Source organism: Vicia villosa, linkage group LG2, assembly GCF_029867415.1.
Source record: "Vicia villosa cultivar HV-30 ecotype Madison, WI linkage group LG2, Vvil1.0, whole genome shotgun sequence".
NCBI classification, from domain to species: domain Eukaryota; kingdom Viridiplantae; phylum Streptophyta; class Magnoliopsida; order Fabales; family Fabaceae; genus Vicia; species Vicia villosa.
In genome coordinates, this window is record NC_081181.1 from 112831010 (window position 1) to 112851149 (window position 20140).

General features: G+C 35.3%; 1 protein-coding gene and 1 pseudogene across 3 annotated transcripts; one reads left to right on the plus strand and one right to left on the minus strand.

The window, feature by feature from the left end:
* The first annotated feature begins 7603 nt into the window (after window positions 1-7603).
* LOC131651803 (uncharacterized) lies at window positions 7604-10604 on the plus strand (annotated as a pseudogene).
* A 101-nt stretch (window positions 10605-10705) lies between these two features.
* LOC131651801 (signal recognition particle subunit SRP54 2-like) lies at window positions 10706-19921 on the minus strand. Of its 3 annotated transcripts, XM_058921504.1 has the most exons (17): window positions 19565-19918; window positions 19030-19129; window positions 18178-18331; window positions 15889-16039; window positions 15657-15805; window positions 15403-15503; window positions 15145-15302; window positions 14855-14942; window positions 14361-14728; window positions 13756-13855; window positions 13353-13506; window positions 12216-12366; window positions 11984-12132; window positions 11730-11830; window positions 11454-11611; window positions 11185-11272; window positions 10706-11059 (listed from the first exon to the last, which is right to left on the minus strand). In XM_058921504.1, the coding sequence occupies exons 1-17, from the start codon at window positions 19784-19786 to the stop codon at window positions 10860-10862; spliced, it is 2592 nt and encodes an 863-aa protein (XP_058777487.1). In that variant the 5' UTR covers window positions 19787-19918; the 3' UTR covers window positions 10706-10859. The 3 variants fall into 3 exon arrangements, 2 of the variants coding, with proteins under 2 accessions (XP_058777487.1, XP_058777488.1); XR_009298494.1 differs by lacking the exons at window positions 10706-11059; window positions 11185-11272; window positions 11454-11611; window positions 11730-11830 and having other exon boundaries at window positions 11994-12132; window positions 12216-12352; window positions 19565-19921; XM_058921505.1 differs by lacking the exons at window positions 10706-11059; window positions 11185-11272; window positions 11454-11611; window positions 11730-11830; window positions 11984-12132 and having other exon boundaries at window positions 12362-13280; window positions 19565-19921.
* Between the last annotated feature and the right edge of the window lie 219 nt (window positions 19922-20140).

Here is a 20140-nt window from a genome sequence, read left to right on the forward strand (position 1 = left end):
CGGCGGGCATTCCAGGATCCAAGATATTGCAGAGTTCATTGAACACAGCCTAAAATCAAATGAATTTATAAAATATTACAGATGCGTTAACATAAGGAGTAGTCACGATAAATGTCAACTACATTCAACCCAACTACATATTAAAAGTTACCTGGTGGATGATCCTGCGTTTGTCATGAGCATCAGCGAGATTGACGGTGTTCTTGATATTGGTCTGCATGTCACGAACGAGCTTGATTTGAACATCGGATTGAACAAGAGCGCGACTGATTTTGTTGAGACATTCGTCGAGAACTTTTTCATCGATGATTGTGGCATTGCTTATCTGCCGAAGAGCACGCGAAATGTTCCATCCTAACTGTGGGAAAACCAGCTTTCCTCTTTCTTCGAATTGCTCAGATTCGGGTATGGAGTTTCAATCACCGATCGGAGATGCTTATGTTATGGATGTTAATTTGTGAAAAATAATAATACCACCTTCCTTCCCCATGTTTCGGCATTTTCCCATGAGAGACATGCAACCAAAATATTAAAGGCTTAATTAAACAAGTGAAACCATTTTCTTCTAAATATTGTAGTATTTTATAAAACTGTTTTTTTAAATATTATAATTTTTTTACATTCACTTTTTAATTTAAAAGACTAATTTTAAATTCTATAATTTAAACGTATATTATTGAAAATTAAAATATATTCGAAATTGAATTTTTTTTTTAAAATTTGTATCTTTAAAATTATGAAAAATTATTTGAAATAGTTTAAAAATTAAGTAATTTTTTTAAAATTTTGATAGCCAAAATTTTTTAATAAAATAATGAAAATTTAAAATAACATTTTAAGAATCTAAACCAAATTTTCATTTAAAACCTTTATTAAAAGTTTTTTTGTAAATTTTTTTACCCAATTATATAACAATATAGAAATTATTTTTTAAAAAAGATAAAATTAACAAATCCATAGTCCAGATGTATATGGATTTTTTGCTAGGTCTAAGACTTCACAAAGGTCTGGATTTTTTTGTGCAGTCGTCGCATGTACATTTTTGAATTTTAGGTATATTATTGGTTTTTTACCGAGATGTGGAAGCGCTCCTAGAGGTGTATTAAACAACCCCTTCAAATATAGTAGTCTAACCATCAAAATCTTCTATGTGATAGAAGGAGTAGAGAGACTTGGAGCGAGCATAGCATACTTGAATCTTCTAAAAATCCTAGCAATATTTCTTTTAGCATAAAGATATTTCAAATTTGAAACGTGAGATCCTCAATTTTTAAAGAATTGTGCAATACATTTTTAATACTAAGTTGTTTATAAACAATAATGATCACATCATCCACGTATATAAGAAGTAGTAGGGTTAACTAAGGTGCTTATTTTATGAAATAAAAATGATTTGATACCGAGAGTTAAATTCAGAAGTGGCTTTGTTTGGATTGATGGAATCGGATGGAGCGGAGCGGAACGGAATGGAATAAAATGATATTCCGTTGTTTGGATAATTTAAAAACGGATGGAGCGGAGCGGAAAGGAGTGGTATGGATTCCATTCCATTCCATCACTTACCACCATATTCCTTCCCCTCTGATTTGGGCGGAATGAATAATTTGTCTTATTCCGTTCTAAAATTTCCAAACAATGGAATGGTACATTCGTTACGCTCCGTTCCACTCCGCTCCATCCCACTCCGCTCCATTCTATTCCGCTCCGTTCATTTCGTGATATCCAAACATACCCTAAGTAATTCACACAATCTGCATACTGTTATCCCCTAAATTTTATTCTAAAAATCTAAAAGTTTTTCATCTGCATCTGCATCTCAAAAATAATCTCACTTTAATAGATATTTTGTTTGGCCCAATCACCTAATTGTTACTAATCCCTTTTGATGTTTTTTTTACATCTTATTTTTACCTCCTTTTTACTTCTTTTTGTTAGTGCGTGAGACATTTTTAGTGAGGAGAAAATAAATGAAATAAAAATTATATTATTAAATTGAATTATACAAATAATGATAGAGATTATGACGGTTTATATACAACTCTGATTGGGCTTGGGCTTACACAATTTTGATTATATTTGATATTATTATATTAGATTATATTCAATATTATATCAATGATATATCAATCCCAATAATATCTCAACATACCCCCTATAATCCAAGTTGTCGAACATACTCTAAAAAAGTCAATCTGAACAATTCTTAATTTCTTTCTCAAATTTAGGAATATGTCGATCTTCAATCATTTGGTGAACATGTCGGCCAACTGTGCTTCACTCGAGCAATGTCAAACTTTAAGTTCACCTTGATATATCTTTTTCCTCAAGAAGTGAAATCTAGCTTCGATATGCTTACTCCTTCCATGCAGAACTGAATTCTTCGATTTATGGCTGACTTGTTGTCGATTTGCAACACAAGAGGTTTCTTTACTTCGACCTCCATTTCTTCAAGTACCGATCTGATCCAAATTGCTTGACATGCAGCATAGGATTCGGCTATTTATTCAGCTTCACACGATGATAATGCCACCACAGGTTGTTTCTTCGATCACCATGAAATTGGGGCACCAAAAACTTGAAAAAATATCCAGTTGTGCTTCTTCGATCTTCCTTATCTCCACATCAATCAGCATCTAAAAAACAAGTAGTTGTTGCTTCTTTTCCTTCAAAGTTTCGTCGAAATAGAATTCCATCTCTATCGATCCTTTTAAGTATCTTAGAATTCTTCTTGCAGTTTTCATGTGTGACACTCTTGGTTCACTCATGTATCTGCTCACTAATCCAACTGCGAAATCTATACCAGGTCGGCTGTTGCACACATATCTCAGAGATCCGACAATTTTCTTAAACAAAGTTACATCGACCTTTCCTTCCTCTCCATGCTTCTCCAACTTTAAGTTTGTTTCGAAAAGTGAAGATGCAGAATTTAAATCATCCATTCTGAATCTCTTGAGTATCTCTTTAACATACTTCCTTTGATGTAACACCATAACTTGCTTCAATATTTGAAATTTCATGCCAAGATAATAAAACAATGTTCCCAGATCCGACATTTCAAATTCCTTCATCATCAGCTCCTTGAACTTCGACAAGTTCTCTAACTATTTCCAGTTACCAACAAGTCATCAACATATAAGCATATGATTGTTATGTCTTGTGTAGCAACCTGAACATAGACTCCATACTCAGATTTGTATTTTACAAATCCCAATTCGATTAAGTATAAGTCGATTTTCTTGTTTTATGCTCTAGGTGTCTACTTGTGGACGTATAGCGCTTTGTGCAACTTATATACTTTACTCGCTTCCTTCTGAATCACAAACCCTGTAGATTATGTGACATAGACCTTTTTGTCTAAAGGACCATTCAAAAATGATTATTTCACATCTAAATGAAATGTCGACCATCCTTGACTGCATGTCAATGCTACCTCTAGTCGAACAGTCTCCAATCTTGCTACTGGAGCAAATACTTTAGGGTAGTCGAGTCCTTCTCTTTGAAGAAAACCTCGAGCTACTAATATTACTTTATGTCTTGCTATCGAACCATCAGCATTGTGTTTCACCTTGAACACCCATTATACTTTGATAGCCTTTGTATGTGCTAGAAATTCGACTAACTCCCATGTGTTGTTCCTTTCGATTGCCCGTAACTCTTCGACCATAACTAGCTTCCACTGTTGAATCTTTAATGCCTCGCTATAGTAGAATGGTTCAGCACCTGCAAGTATAGCAAAATGAACTAATTCTCTATCTGGGTGACTTCATCGTCACCACCCACTTCAAAATCTTGAAGTCAAGAGGGACGAACTCTAGTTCATTGACGTATTTGAATTGTTTCAGCCACAACCTCGTCGACTTCAACTGTTTCGAGAATGTCAGTAACTACTTCAACTGGATTCTCAGCAATTCCTTCGACTTCGACTTCATCAGTTTCTTCGTTGAAATCAGAGCCCATCAATGGCTTGTTAAATGAATTACTAGAATTCCAATCCCAAGTATAATTTTCATCAACCACAAGATCTCGACTCAACACAATCTTCTTATTAATTGGATTGAATAGCCTGTATGCACAAGTCTTATGATATCCTACCAGAATCATAGGTTCACTTTTATCATCAAGCTTCCTTATTCTTGTATCAGGAACATGCTTGTAACACATAGAGCCAAACACTTTCATATGACTTACCGATGGTTGTTTTCCACTCCACACTTCTTCAGGAACCTTGTTCTTCAATATCTTGGCAGGGCAATTGTTCAGGATATAAACTGCAGTCGAAACAGCTTCGCCCCATAAGGATTTTGGCATATTCTTCTTCTTTAGCATACATCTCGCCATATCCAATATGGCTTTGTTTCTTCGTTCTGAAATTCCATTATGTTGAGGAGTATAAGGAGCAGTTACCTCATGATCAACACCATGTTCGCCATAGAATTCTTTGAACATCTTGGATGTGTATTCGGCACCTCCATCTGTTCGTAGAACTTTGATCTTCTTCTCACTTTGGTTTTTAACAAGTATCTTGAATCTCTTAAAGATTTCATATACTTCGTCCTTTCTCTTGATCACATAGATTCACAGCTTTCAACTATACTTATCGACAAAAGAAACAAAATATTTGTTTCCACCAATGGTATATTCTTCAAATGGACCACATACATCTGAGTGCACCACTTCGAGTATGCAGGATGATCTCATTGGCATAGTCGTAGCGAACGAATTTCTAGATTGCTTTCCGACTAAACAACCTTCACAGAATTTGTCAAGCATCTCAAGACTTGGAATACCAATAACCATATAGTGAGTAATCAGTTGATGGAGTGATCGAAAGTTCAAATGTCCAAAACTCGAATGCCACAACCAACTATCCTTGTGGTCGACAACAGTTTTTAGACATTGTACTTCAGTCGAACTGATCAAGGTCTTAAATGTTCTATTCTTCGACAGAGGAGATTTCAATACCAAATTATTCTGGGTGTCAAACAATTTTAAAACTCCATCTTTCATGACAACTGAGAAACCTTTTTCGACTAGTTGTCCAACACTTTGCAGGTTGCACTTCATTCCAGGTACATAGAGCACATCTTTGATCATGGCTTTTCCTCCATTACTCATTTGAAAGACTATGTTGCCAATACCTTCTGCTTGCAATGAACTATTATCACCAAGTTTTACCTTGCTCTTCTTCGACTCGTCAAAATCTACCAACCACACCTTTCGACCAATCATGTGATTCGAGCAACCTAAGTCAAGAAACCAGATCTTAGATTCTACGTGGTTATATGCCACTGCAGCCATAACCACCATACCTTCATAATCATCTGAATCTTGTCGTGCAAGGTTCTCTCATTCGTCCTTGCCTTTTGTCGATCCATTGTCTTTCCTATATCAACAATGTTTAGACAAGTGACCCCACTTCTCACAGTTATAGCACTACACGCCTTTCTTATCTTCTTTGTCCTTTCGATATTTTCCTCCTCCTTTTTTCGAGGATTCATAAGTTCTATCATCGACCTGATGCTTGTGAGGATTCGACCAAGACTTCTTGCCCCGAGTCTTGTCAACTTTGCCTTTGAATTTGTTGGAACCACCATTCTTTTTCCATGACTTAGCCTGCAAAGCTTGTTTTAAATATTGAACTCCTTTCCTTTCGACAATCCTAATCTCACGCGCTTCCAATAAATCAACCAAGTCTTCCAATTTCAGGGTTTCAAGTTGATTGGATTCTTGAATAGCTACGAAAATGTGATCAAAGTGAGAGGTCAATGTACGCATTACCTTCTCTACTATCACCTTATCAGTTAGGGTTTCACCACAACCTTTCATGAGATGGACGAGTTTCTGCACCTTCGACACATACTCTGCAACTTTTTCGTCTTCTCCCATCGAAAACAATTCATATCGTCGATGCAAGGTCTGCAACTTAACAACCTTGATTTTCTCACCTCCTTCATAATACTTGACAAGAATATCTCATGCCTCCTTTGTTGATTCAACATGAGAGATTATGTCGAAGTTAGTTGTATCGACTGTCGTCTGAATGCAATACGCAGCCTTGAAATCCTTCTTCTTGGCTTCGGCGTGGGCAGTTTTCTGTGTGTCGGATGCATTTGCAGCCAGCGCAGAAACTCCATTAGTAACCACTTCTAAGATTTCATGAAAGCCAAACAGAGATTGCATTTGTTTTCTCCATCGAATCCAATTCTTGTCGTCAAGCATTGGAAGAGAATTTGGAATGCCATTAGTACCATATCATCTTTGCAGCAATAAATTTATGTACCTTGGAAACACGACCACTGGCGTGAAGTTCTTGACAATACGATTAAAAACAATAACCGAAAACTCGGGATACCAACTTGTTAGTGTGTGAGGCACTTTTAGTGAGGAGAGAATAGAGAGAATAAATGAAATAAGAATTATATTATTGAATTGTATAAATAATGATACAAACTATAATTATTTATATACAACCCTGATAAGGTTTGGGTTTACATAACTTTATATTTGATATTATTGTATTAGATTATATTTGATATTATTGATATTTGATATTATATCAATAATATATCAATCCCAATAATATATCAACACTTTTTACCTCCTTTTTATATCTTATTTCTAAATTCAAGGGTAATTTAATAATTTCAACCAATGAGCAACGTGTTAGTGGTTTTTTATAGGGGACATTGTAAAACTACTGTTTTTGATTTTTTTATAGGGGACATTGTAAAACTACTATTTCATACTGCAAGACGCAAGTGCATGTCTACTATACTCTTAATATAATATTAATTTTAATTAGTTTTTATATATTCAAATTATTATAAATAGCTCTATTAATATTATAACAATAATAAAAATACACCAAAATAATATGGTTGATATAAAATATATGGGTAAGGATTGGCTGCCTTTAGGGCGCCAACTGCACCATAACTTTGTCTCTCTCACACCTATAACTCTCTCTCATCTGTTTTCTGCTTTATTTTTCATTTAATTTTTTACAAAAATTGCAAAAAAAACTGCCTAAAGTCACAGAAAGGCAGGGAAGCTAAAGTTAGCAGATCCACTCCCAAAATATATGATATACTAAAAGTTAACATCAATGTTGTCAAAATCGCGAGTCAACTCGCTGAATCGCACGAGTTTGCGCTTTACCCATAGATGACCGAGCGAAATCGTGATCATAATCGCCGGAGAAGAGGATCGGCGCCGGATCGTCGTGCTGGAGCGGTGAATCGCAGGAACGGCGTGCGTTCCGATCTGTTTAGGTTCCGGGTCGGGTCACGAAACCCACCTTTGCTTTGTTTTTTTTTTGGGAACTATATTAAAAAGCCACAGCCACGTTGCCTTTTCCTTTTTTTTTTTGCACAAGACTCATTAAAAGCCACGTATTAAAAGTTGCCTTTTCCTTTTTTTTTGCACAAGACTCATTTTTTTTTCACAAGACTCATTAAAAGCCACGTATTAAAAGCCACCGTTTCATTTTCCTATTTTTAAATTAAACCTCTTTCTTGACCTTCCACCCACCGTTTCATTTTTTTTTAATAAATAATTAAAACTTTCTTTCTTTCTTAACCTTCCACCCACCGTTCCATTTTTTTTAAATAAATAATTAAAGCTTTCTTTCTTTCTTTGAATCATCGTGGCCTTCCAACTTTTTTCCCTAAATTTGAAGCAAGCAGTTGAAGAGTTATGGACACATTTATCCCTCCAAGTGAACAAACATTTCCCTCCATCTCTCACTATAAAACCAAATTATCTCCCTCTCTGTCATCATACTACCAGTTACCTCTTTGTTCTGTTTCCCTTTTTTTCACCCTCATTTGATTTGTAATTCTGAAAATGTCTTCACAACCTGTGATTGGTGGAAGTTCTGCTGCAAGTTCTGCAACAATTGTCAGTGTTGGAACTGGAGGTAATGTTAGACAGAATAGAAACACTGCTGGAATGAAAAGTGACATTGCTTGGAACCATGGTGTTGCAGTAGATGCAACTAGAAGGAAAATCAAATGCAAATACTATGAGAAGATCATCTCAAGAGGTGTTTACCGTTTGAAGCACCATTTGGCTGGAACACAAAAGGATGTTGTAGCCTGCTTATGCATTCCAATTGAAGTTAAGGTTCAGATGTTGGATGTTGTTGCATCCTTGCAACAAAAACTTGTTAAGAAAACACAAACTGCAGAGTTTGAGGAACAAATTAATGTCATTGTTGAATCGGCGGATGAAACCGGAAAAAGAAAATTCTTTGCAGATGCTGATGGTGCAGCCAATCTTTTTAAGAGAAAGAACAATCAAACTACTATCAATAGCATTTTCAAGAAGAGTGTGAGGGAAGATGCATGCATGGATATTGCTTCTTTCTTTTACAACAATGCTATTCCTTTCAATGCAGTAAAGAGTGTAGAATTTCTGAAGATGGGTGCTTCTATTGCCCGACATGGTATAGGATTTAAGCCAACATCATACCATGAGCTAAGGGTGACATATTTGAACAAACAGGTTGAAGCAACAAAGCTGATTTTGGAAGAACATAAAGCTGTTTGGAAGAAAACAGGATGCACCATTATGACAGATGGGTGGACGGACCGAAGGAGGAGAACTATACTTAATTTTTTTGGTAAATAGTCCTAAGGGAACTATTTTCCTTAAGTCTATTGATGCATCAGACATCACCAAGACAGCTGATAAAGTATTCAAGATGATGGACGAGATTGTTGATGAGATTGGGGAAGAAAACGTTGTTCAAGTCGTCACGGACAATGCAGCAAACTATAAGGCAATAGGCGAATTGTTAATGCAGAAGCGGAAGCACTTGTATTGGACACCTTATGCCGCTCACTGCATCGACTTGATGCTGGAGGATTTTGAGAAAAACATACCCCTCCACAAGGAGACAATCACTACTGGTAAAAGAATTACAACTTATATCTATTCAAGAACTGGCCTTATGTCTTTATTGCATCATTTTACTAAAGGTGGAGACTTGATTAGACCTGCTGCCACTCGCTTTGCCACTTCCTATTTAACCTTAGGATGCTTGAATGACAATAAGGGAGCATTGATAAGAATGTTCACATCTCAGCAGTGGAAATCTAGTGCTTTTTCAAAGTCGAATGATGGAGTTTTTGTTGAAAATCAGATTACAGATAAGGGATTTTGGAAAAATATCATCATCTGTTTGAGGGGTGCATTTCCCTTAATCAGTGTGCTGCGCATGGTAGACTCTGATGAAAAGCCAGCCATGGGATCCATTTATGAAGCAATGGATCAAGCTAAAGAGAAGATACAAACTGGCTTCAACGGGGTTCAGAGGAGGTAATTATCTTTCATTTTTCACTTACTTGTTTGGTTTTGAAATTTATACACTTCAATGGAATAATTATTTCTATTTTTTTGTCTCTCTTAGCTACACTCCCTTATGGGAAATCATTGACAAAAGATGGGATAAACAGCTGCACAGGCCATTGCATGCCGCCGGTTATTACCTTAACCCTGTGATGCACTATAGTCCTACTTTTAAGGCTGATTATGAAGTTAAGGAGGGAATGTATGAGTGCTTAAAAAGGATGGTGGAAAACAGGGATGAAAGAATTAAGATTGATGCTCAATTGGAGGAATTCAAAAGTAAAGTTAGAATGTTTGGTAGTGAATTAGCTACATGTGCACTTAAGACCAAAACTCTGGCACAGTGGTGGGAATTGTATGGTGATACATGTCCGGAGTTGCAAAGGTTTGCTATTCGAATATTGAGCTTGACATGTAGCTCATCCGGCTGTGAACGCAATTGGAGCGCCTTTGAGAGAGTAAGATTTCAAAATTTATAAACTAATTTGTACTTTGTTTTTTAAATTATTGTGTTTTAATTAATTTTATAAATATTTAGGTCCACACCAAGAAAAGGAATCGTTTAAAGCAGAAGACCATGAATGATGTGGTCTTTGTGATGGTAAATTCAAGACTAAACAAGAAGAAGCAAGCTAGGAAAGGAAAGGATTATGACATTGATGATCTTGCTTCTGATGATGAATGGGTTGTGGATAATGTTGAAGATAATTCAGATTCGGATTTGGATGCTCCAATTGAAGTTGGAGAAGAAAATGCTAATGGTGGTATTGGTGCTGCACTAGGAGATGATTTGGAGATTCCTAATGACATTGGTCATGCTGAAGATGAAATTAATGAGAATGAAGATCATATGGAGGATGATTTCCCTGATTTAGGATTGAATAATATCATAGATATCTAGAGTAATAGTTTTACATTAGGATTAAGTTATTTGCTTCTGTTTGAATTATTTGCTTCTGTTTGAACTTATTTGATTTGTTTTGTTTCAAGTTATGTGATTTGTTTGCTTCTGTTTGAACTTATTTGATTTGTTTTGTTTCAAGTTATGTGATTTGTTTCTGTTTGAATTCCATGTTGAATTGTTTGAGTTTTGAATTTTAATCTTTATGTTTGAGGTTACGATCCGACGGTTTTGTATTACGATCCTTTTCCGATCTATGGTCATCTATTTTGGTAGGATCTTACGATCCGTGTTACGATTATCCGAGTTACGAACTATTACCCTTCTCCCGATTCTAATCCGATTTACGGGTTTCACAACATTGGTTAACATCATACAATAACAATGATAAATTATATCTACAATCTTTGGAAAAAAAATAGATTAAATAAAAACCAACATATAATAGATCAATTATATCACTCTTTTTAATCCAATTAAAAAGTAAAGAACGTTTTCTAGCATGGCAATATTTTACAAATTAAAGATGGTCTTTTAAAGCCAAAAGCATCCGACAATGTCCTAGATAATTGGGTAGGCACGGTTAAAAGCTCCTGATATTGATGCTCTATGAATCTATAGAAGACGATCCCATCTGTTTCATCAAGCTTTGTGTTTTAAGCTCTTTCACTTTGCTCCTTATCTTTGCCATACCTTTGTACACTTTCATCATCTCCCTTACTTCCCTAACTTCTTGACCAGAATCTTGAGCTATTTGCATCATTCGAAACCCAGTCATGTAAAGCTGTGGCTCTGAACTATCTAACTCTGAAACAAGCTAGCAATTAAAGGTTAGCATGCGAAGGTGTGCTATTACAATGACAACAGGGAATTTAGTGCTCATTACGTCAATCTTCCTAAATAATTCCAAAAAAAAAAGTTCCAATGCTTGCCTTCATTTGTCATTGAATCCATTATCGTCATGTAAAGCTGCCATTTTGCCATTAACTCAGAACTAGATCCAGGTAGCTTAGAAAAAACCTATATAAAATCAACCATTAATTAGTCCCCCAAAGAAAACACGAGAGCAGCCCCTCGTTATACAAGAACCATCCAGTTTAGTGCACCAAAGGAGAATTAATGTAAATTGTAAACAAAATCGACCAAAGTCTTTTGCCACCAAGTGAGGATCAAATGTAAACTAATATAATAGGATGGTAACCTGGCCAATGTAATCCATTTTGTGAATATTCTGAAACTGCTCGTACATAATCCTCAAGGTAAAGTGTCCTTCTGACAGCATTTGAGGCAGTTCAGGTTGTTGATCCATAGGAACAACTTCGTGGATATGGTCCATGAACCAAGAAGAGTCTCCCATGCCTAGTTCAAAACACGGCTGAAGATTAATATTAAGGGAACTGACACATCCGTATGCATGCTTGAAAAAGTGAGGCATATCCTAAAACTCGTGTCGGGATGAAAACCAAAGAGTACATACCTAATAGACGACTGACAAATGGCTTAACATTATAAGCTTCAAATTCATCCATGTGTTCTCCAGTTCCAAGGAATATGACAGGACTCTTTGTAGCCGCAACACTAAACATAAAAAATGAATCAAGATTAGATTAACAAATGATGACGACAATAACAAAATTAGATTATCATAACACAATCGCGTGCAAGCATCATATTTATAGAAGTAGGTATTATATCATATACGTATAATTGATTATATCTGGTAATACTTACGCACTAAGTGCACCACCACCCTTTGCATGCCCATCCATTTTAGTGATAATGACAGCGCCAACTGCAGCACTCTGTTTAAATGCTTGAGCCTGATCAAAAGCAGCCTGACCGATAGTGCTATCCAAGACCATGATAACAAGATCTGGTTTCTGGATCAATGCAAATTAAAGATATTAGAGATAACTGGCTTTTGGAAACAGACATTGATGCACTCAGTATCGATAGAAAATACCGTTGCTTCTGAAAGTTGACGCATTTCTTCAAAAAAAGCAGCTTCTTGTTTGTGCCCCCCACTAGTATCAACAATTATAAGATCACAGTTTTCTTTCTTGAACCTTTCCACACCTTCCACGGCAATTTTCACAGGATCTGACTCCATGTAGCTGCAAAGTAATAATTGGGGATGGCAACCAAACAAATTATTCAAGCAAATGAGATTTATATAAAAGCTAAGAGTGGTAAGGACAATATAAATGATGAATTATGGACTCCTCCTCTGACCGCAAAACTAGAGTAAAAAAGGAGATATCAAAAGCATAAGAGAAATCCAAATAGATTCTTGGGATAAATAAAAAAATAATGCTTCTAATTTTTGGTTTTATTATGAATTCTTATCTTCCAGCCGAACAACAACATAGCTTGTCTATGAGAAAGAATGTAACCAATCACCAATCCTCCGTGTTTTTAGTTGACTAAGAATTTCCATTTTCCTTAGTTTTCTTGCCTCTTTTTGCAAAATAGAACAACAGAAATTGAAAATGCCACAACATTTGGCTGGAGGGGAGCCAAATAGAAGCTTTGGACATGGCAATTGTTAAATATGATTGGACATCCCCAATCTCACCACTGTCCTTGGTGATTTATTGACCCAAATAAAGCACGAAACGCCGTTACTGCCTAGAAAGCCAAAAATGTCATTTTTTTTCCTAAAAAGCAGTTGCCTAAGTCTAAGTCGATGTAAGCTTCAAAGCAAATCGATTTCAAACAGCTATACATGATTCTTCTAGAAGCAAATCTTCATATCATTTCGTCTTTCCAAAATGAATCGGCCAGTTTTCATAAAATATTATCCGTCTCGTAGCTTCAAAATCTACTTAACGAATATACCTAACCATGACAAAATCCAATATGGAAATATAAACTGGCTTTGTGCTCATCAACATACACAACCTTGAGTTTGTTATCAAAAGTCATGTATGAAGCATGTCTAATAAATGTAAAACAATAATAACCTCGAGTTCAATTCAACTTCCACCATCAATTCACTTCCCACAAGTCATGAATAAGGAAAACGTACCTGTAGAAGATTTTGAGTTTACTTTACCTACAGTATTAATCTATAATAACGATTAACAAATGGCAAGAGTACCTTCCATAGAAAGGGACCTTAGCTGTAGTTGCATTTTGCTTCAACTGATCAAACGCACCAGCTCTGAATGTATCAGCACATACTAGAGCCGGCCTCCAGCCTTTCCTTTGATGATAAAATGCATATTTTGTACAGGTAGTAGTTTTCCCAGATCCTAAATTCATTATATAAGCACCCATCAATACGTGCATATGCTTTTTTTTATTGGAAAGAAATGGACAAACAATAATTGTAAGGAAAGCCACATATTGCTTGCCAAATGCACATATCACAAGTATCAGTAATAAATAGTTAGTATACGTGCTTTGATTTGTTAATTTGCATCCCGCTATCATTTGCATAAATTAGGCATATAAGTATAATATGGACAAAGAGCAGGTAAACATATTTAACTGAAAAACACCTTGTAAACCAACGACCATGACAACACTTGCTTTTCCTTTTTTGAGGGTGAAAGAGGGCTTTCCAGGATCCAAGATATTGCAGAGTTCATTGAACACGGCCTAAAATCAAATGAATTCATAAAATATTACAGATGAGTTAACATAAGGAGCAGTCACGATAATTGTCAACTACATTAACCTGCTATCGATAAATCACCACAAAATACAAGCCTCTACTAAATTCGAAGATCACTTTTTAGTATTAGATATCTATTTCTTCCAAATATAAAGGTTGAGTCGTGTAGAGTAAAATATGTAATTAAACCCATATAACGTTGCTACGACTCCCTAAATATCAGTGTGTAAAGTAAAGATGAATACTCAAAAATAGAAAAATGCACCAAATTAAAGAGACTTTCATACTTAATAATTAAAGAATCTAAAGCACAGAGCAATACAATTTAAACAAAAAAGGAAAACAAAGTAAAATAAAACTGTACTAAAGGAGAAAGAACATAACGATTGTTTGTAAGCAAGAACATAACGGAATGAAGAAATATTTTTACTCTTAAAAAGGGTTCAAATTGGCATTTGTATCCTTAAGAAAAGAGGGAAAAAAAGTTACCTGGTGGATGATACTGCGTTTGTTATGACCATCAGCGAGATTGACGATGTTCTTGATATTGGTTAGCATGTCACGAATGAGCTTGTATTGAACATCGGATTGAACAAGAGCGCTAGTGATTTTGTTGAGACATTCATCGAGAACATTTTCATCGATGATTGTGGCATTGCTCATCTGCTGAAGAGCGCGCGAAATGCTCCCACCTAACTCTGCGAGTGTCTTATGCTCTTTCACTTTGCTCCTTATCTTTGCCATACCTTTGTACACTTCCATCATCTCCAGTACTTCCCTAACTTGTCGACCAGAATCTTGAGCTATTTGTATCATTTGTGACACGGACATGAGCTGTGGCTCTGAACTATCTAACTCTGAAACACGCTAGCAATTAAAGGTTAGCATATGAAGGTGTGCTACTCCAATGACAACGGGGAATTTAGTGCACATAACGTCAATCTTCCTAAATAATTCGGAAAAAAAAAAGTTCCAATGCATGCCTTCATTTGTCATTGAGTCCATCATCGTCATGTAAAGCTGTGCTTTTCGCATTACTATAGAACTAAATCCAGGCAGCATAGAAAATTCCTATATAAATCAACCATTAATTAGTCCCCCAAAGAAAACACGAGAGCAGCCCCTCGTTATACAAGAACATCTAGTTTAGTGTATCAAAGGAGAATTAATGTAAATTGTAAACAAAATCGACCAAAGTCTTTTCACACCAAGTGAGGATCAAATGTAAACTAATATGTGCATACTACATTCTTAAATATAATAGGGTGGTAACCTGGCCAATGGGATCCATTTTGAGAATTTTCTGAAACTGCTCGTTCATAACCCTCAAGGTAAAGTGTCCTTCTGACAGCATTTGAGGCAGTTCAGGTTGTTGATCCATAGTAACAACTTCATGGATTTGGTCCACGAACCCAGAAGAGTCTCCCATGCCTAGTTCAAAACGCTGCTGAAGATTAAGATTAAGGGAACTGACAGATCCGTATACAAGCTTGAAAAAGTGAGGCATATCCTAAAACTCATAAGTACATACCTAATAGACGATTGACAAATGGTTTAACATCAAAAACTTCAAATTCATCCATGTGTTCTCCAGTTCCAATGAATATGACAGGACTCTTTGTAGCCGCAACACTAAAAATAAAAAATAAATCAAGATTAGATTTACAAATGATGATGACAATAACAAAATTAGATTATCATAACACAATCGCGCGCAAGCATCATGTTTATAAAAGTTGGTATTATATCATATACGTATAATTGATTATATCCGGTTATACTTACGCACTAAGTGCACCACCACCCTTTGCATGGCCATCCATTTTAGTGATAATGACAGCTCCAACTGCAGCACTCTGTTTAAATGCTTGAGCCTGATCAAAAGCAGCCTGACCGATACTGCTATCTATGACAAAGATAACAAGATCTGGCTTCTGAATCAATGCAAATAAAAGATATTAGAGATTACTGGCTTTTGGAAACAGACATTGATGCATTCAGTGTCAATAGAAAATACCGTTGCTTCAGAAACTTGACACATTTCTTCAAAAAAAGCAGCTTCTTGTTTGTTCCGCCCACTAGTATCAACAATTATAAGATCACAGTTTTCTTTCCTGAATCTTTCCACACCTTCCACGGCAATTTTCACAGGATCTGACTCCATATAGCTGCAAAGTAATAATAGGGCATGGCAACGAAACAAATTATTCAAGCAAATGAGATTTATATAAAAGCGAAGAGTTGTAAGGACAATATAAATGATGGAATATGGACTCCTCCTCTGACCTCAAAACTAGAGTAAAAAAGGAGAAATCAAAAGCATAAGAGAAATCCAAATAGATTCTTGGGATAAATAAAAAAATAATGCTTCTAATTTTTGGTTTTATTATGTATTCTTATCTTCCAACCGAACAACGACATAGCTTGTCTATGAGAAAGTTTGTACCCAATCACCAATCCCTTTGATTGAGAAAATTGTTGGCAGAATTCGGCACTGGTCGACAAAGCTCCTCAGCATAGGTGGCAGAGTCCTGCTAGTAAAAAGCATCTTTCTGGCAATCACTCAGTATTGGATGATGTGTTCCCTATTCCTAAAACTGTCATTAAAAAAATTGAAGCAATATGTAGAGCATTTGTGTGGACAAGTAAGGACAAAAGTAGGAAAAGCCCAGTGGCCTGGAATCGAGTTTGCTATCCTATTAAGCAAGGAGGTTTGAATATTATCAACATGGGTCTGTGGAACAAAGTAGCCATGCTGAAGTGTTTATGGAACATTAGCATGAAGATGGATAATATGTGGGTGAAGTGGGTGCAAGCTTACTTTGAAGAGTAATACTGTATGGTACATCACTCTCCCCTCCACAAGCTCTTGGATCATGAAAGAAATTATGGCAAATAGGGATGAGGCTTTAAATCATCAGCAGCTGTGGTTGGAGATGCAGCAGAAGCAGAAATTTTCAATGACAAAGTTATACAACTTCATGATGATAACACTGTCAGCTGGAGCCATGTTATTCAGCACAACTCTGCTAGGCCTATATCTGTTGTATGTTTGTGGTTGGCTTGCCAAGAGAGACTAGCAACCAAAGCTAGATTGAAAAGGCTGGGCTTGCTGCAAGATGATCACTGCAGCCTTTGTAATGCAGCTGTGGAGGACATTAACCACCTGTTATTTTCCTGCAGGATAACATATGGTATATGGAAGATTGTTCTTGAATGGCTCGAGCTGGATCATGATCCTCTCCCTTGGAAAGAGGAGATTATTTGGATAACAAGGCACGCAAAACGAAAAGGATTTACTCATAGCATGCTAAAGTTTGCTATAGCCGAAACGGTTCACGGGATTTGGATGTACAGAAATTCCAAGATCTTCGACACAAATTCGATAGTTGACCACACGAAATTAGCTAGAAATATTATTGATACTATATTGTATAGGGGATGGATGAGAACCATGTATAGAAGTAAACTTGCTCTACTTATTATGTAGTAGAGGTTTACTGTTTTGTTTTGATTGTTTGCTGGATCGGTAGATCGCATTGTTTGTAATTGTTTTTGAAATATATATATATATATATATATATATATATATATATATATATATATATATATATATATATATATATATATATTCTTTTATTTCAAAAAAAAATTGACTAAAAATTTCCATTTTCCTTAGCTTTCTTGCCTTTTTTTGCAAAAAAGAACAACAGAATTTGAAAAGGCCGTGACATTTGAAAAGGCCTTGGACTTGGCAATTGTTATTGGACATCCCCAATCTCACCACTGTCCTTGGTTATTTATTGACCCAAATAAAGCACGAAAAGTCGTTACTGCCTAGAAAGCCAAAAATGTCATTTTTTTCCTAAAAAGTAGTTGCCTATCATATTTTTTTCCTACAAAGCAAATCCAATTTCAAACAACTATACATAATTCTTCTAGAAGAAAATCTTAATATCATAAAGTCTTTCTAAAATGAATCGGCCAGTTTTCATGAAATATTATCCGTCTCATAGTTTCAAAATCTATTTAACGAGAATCTACCTAACCATGACAAAATCCAATATGGAAATAAAAACTGGCTTTGTGCTCATCAACATACACAACCTTGAATTTGTTTTCAAAAGCCATGTATGAAGCATGTCTAATAAATGTAAAACAATAATAACCTCAAGTTTAATTCAACTGCCCTCATCAATTCACTTCCCACAAGTCATGAATAAGGTAAAAGCACCTGCAGAAGATTTTGAGTTTACTTTACATACAATATTAATCTATAATAACGATTAACAAATGGCATGAGTACCTTCCATAGAAAGGGATCTTAGCTATAGTTGCATTTTGCTTCAAGTGATCAAACGCACCAGCTCTGAATGTATCAGCACATACTAGAGCCGGCTTCCAGCCTTTCCTTTGATGATAAAATGCATATTTTGTACAGGTAGTAGTTTTCCCAGATCCTAAATTCATTATATAAGCACCCATCAATACGTGCAAATGCTTTTTTTATTGGAAAGAAATGGACAAACAATAATTATAAGGAAAGCCACATATTGCTTGTGAAATACACATATCTCAAGCATCAGTAATTAGGGGTGTGCTTGGTTATTTTCAAAAACCAAACCATAACCATTTTAAAACCATTTAAATGGTTTGGATTTATAACCATAACCATATTTTAATCAAAACTGGTTATAAAACCGGTTATAAATTTGGTTATGGTTATATAACCGGTTTTTTAAAAAAATCCAATTTTAAAAATTATTTTTTTCGAAAATATTTTTTTTCAAAAAAAAATTAATATTTTGAGAATTAAAATATTTGGATTTGGATAATAACCGGATTATAACCGAATCCAAAATAATTTAACCGGTTAATAACCATTTAATTATATCCGGATTATACGAATGGATAACCAAACCATTAATAACTAAACCGGTTAATAACCATTCAATTATATCCGGATATTTAAAAGTGGTTTAGGTTTGGTTATGGATTTGGACATCAAAACCGGATATTTTGCACACCCCTATCAGTAATAAACTAATAGTATACATGCTTTGATTTGTTAGTATGCATCCCAGTATCATTTGCATAAATTGAACATAGAAGTATAATATGAACAAAGAGCAGGTAAACATATTTAATTGAAAAACACCTTTTAAACCAACGAACATGACAACACTTGCTTTTCCTTTTTTGGGAGTGAAAGAGGGCTTTCCAGGATCCAAGATACTGCAGAGTTCATTGAACAAAGCCTACAATCAAATGAATTCATAAGATCAATTACAGATTAACTTGCTATCGACACATCACCACAAAATCCAAGCCTCTACAAAATTCTAAGATCAATTTTTAGTATTAGATATCCACTTCTTCCAAAGATAAAGGTTGAGTCGTGTACAGTAAAATATAAAAGACTAAATATCAGTGTGTAAAGTAAGATGAATACTCAAAAATAGAAAAATGCACCAAATTAAAGAGACTTTCATACTTAATAGTTAAATAATCTAAAGCACAAAGCAATAAAATTTAAACAGAAAAGAAAAACATAGTAAAATAAAACTGTACTAAAAGGAGAAAGAAAGAACATAACGGTTGTTTGTAAGCAAGAACATAACGGAATGAAGAACATAGTTTTACTATTACAAAGGGTTCAAATTGGCATTTATATCATTAAGAAGAAAAGTTACCTGGTGGATGATCCTGCGTTTGCTATGAGCATCAGCGAGATTGACGGTGTTCTTGATATTGGTCTGCATGTCACGAACGAGCTTGATTTGAACGTCGGATTGAACAAGAGCGTGACTGATTTCGTTGAGACATTCGTCCAGAACTTTTTCATCGATGATCGTGGCATTGCTCATCTGCTGAAGAGCGCGCGAAATGCTCCCGCATAACTGTGCGAGAACCATTTTTTCTCTTTCTTCGAATTGCTCAGATTAGGGTTTGGGGTTTCGATCACCGATCGCCGCTGGTAGAAGAAGGCCTATGGATGTTAATTTGTGAAAAATAGCAACTTCCTTCCCCATGTTTCGGTATTTTTCCTTGAGAGACATGCAACCAAAATATTAAAGGCAGTATGCTGATTTGAATTTTAAAAATGCATTTTATAATATAGTTTTCCAAAATATAATAATTTTTTTAAAGAGTTTTAAAGCTTTTCCACTATCAATCAAAATTATTATTTTAATATTATTCACATAATTAATCAAAATACTTATATATGTGATATCATATCAGTATTTTAAATATAAAATTTAAAAGTA

What these genes read in the sequence shown, in the direction of transcription:
- LOC131651801 (XM_058921504.1), bottom strand. Translation starts at nt 19,786, where the DNA reads ATGGTTCTCGCACAGTTATGCGGGAGCATTTCGCGCGCTCTTCAGCAG. An exon ending in AAGATCCCTTTCTATGGAAG is followed by an intron (nt 16,040 to 18,177) that starts GTACTCATGCCA and finishes ATTACTTTGCAG; the next exon opens with CTATATGGAGTCAGATCCTG. An exon ending in ATTTGTCAATCGTCTATTAG is followed by an intron (nt 15,303 to 15,402) that starts GTATGTACTTAT and finishes GTTTTGAACTAG; the next exon opens with GCATGGGAGACTCTTCTGGG.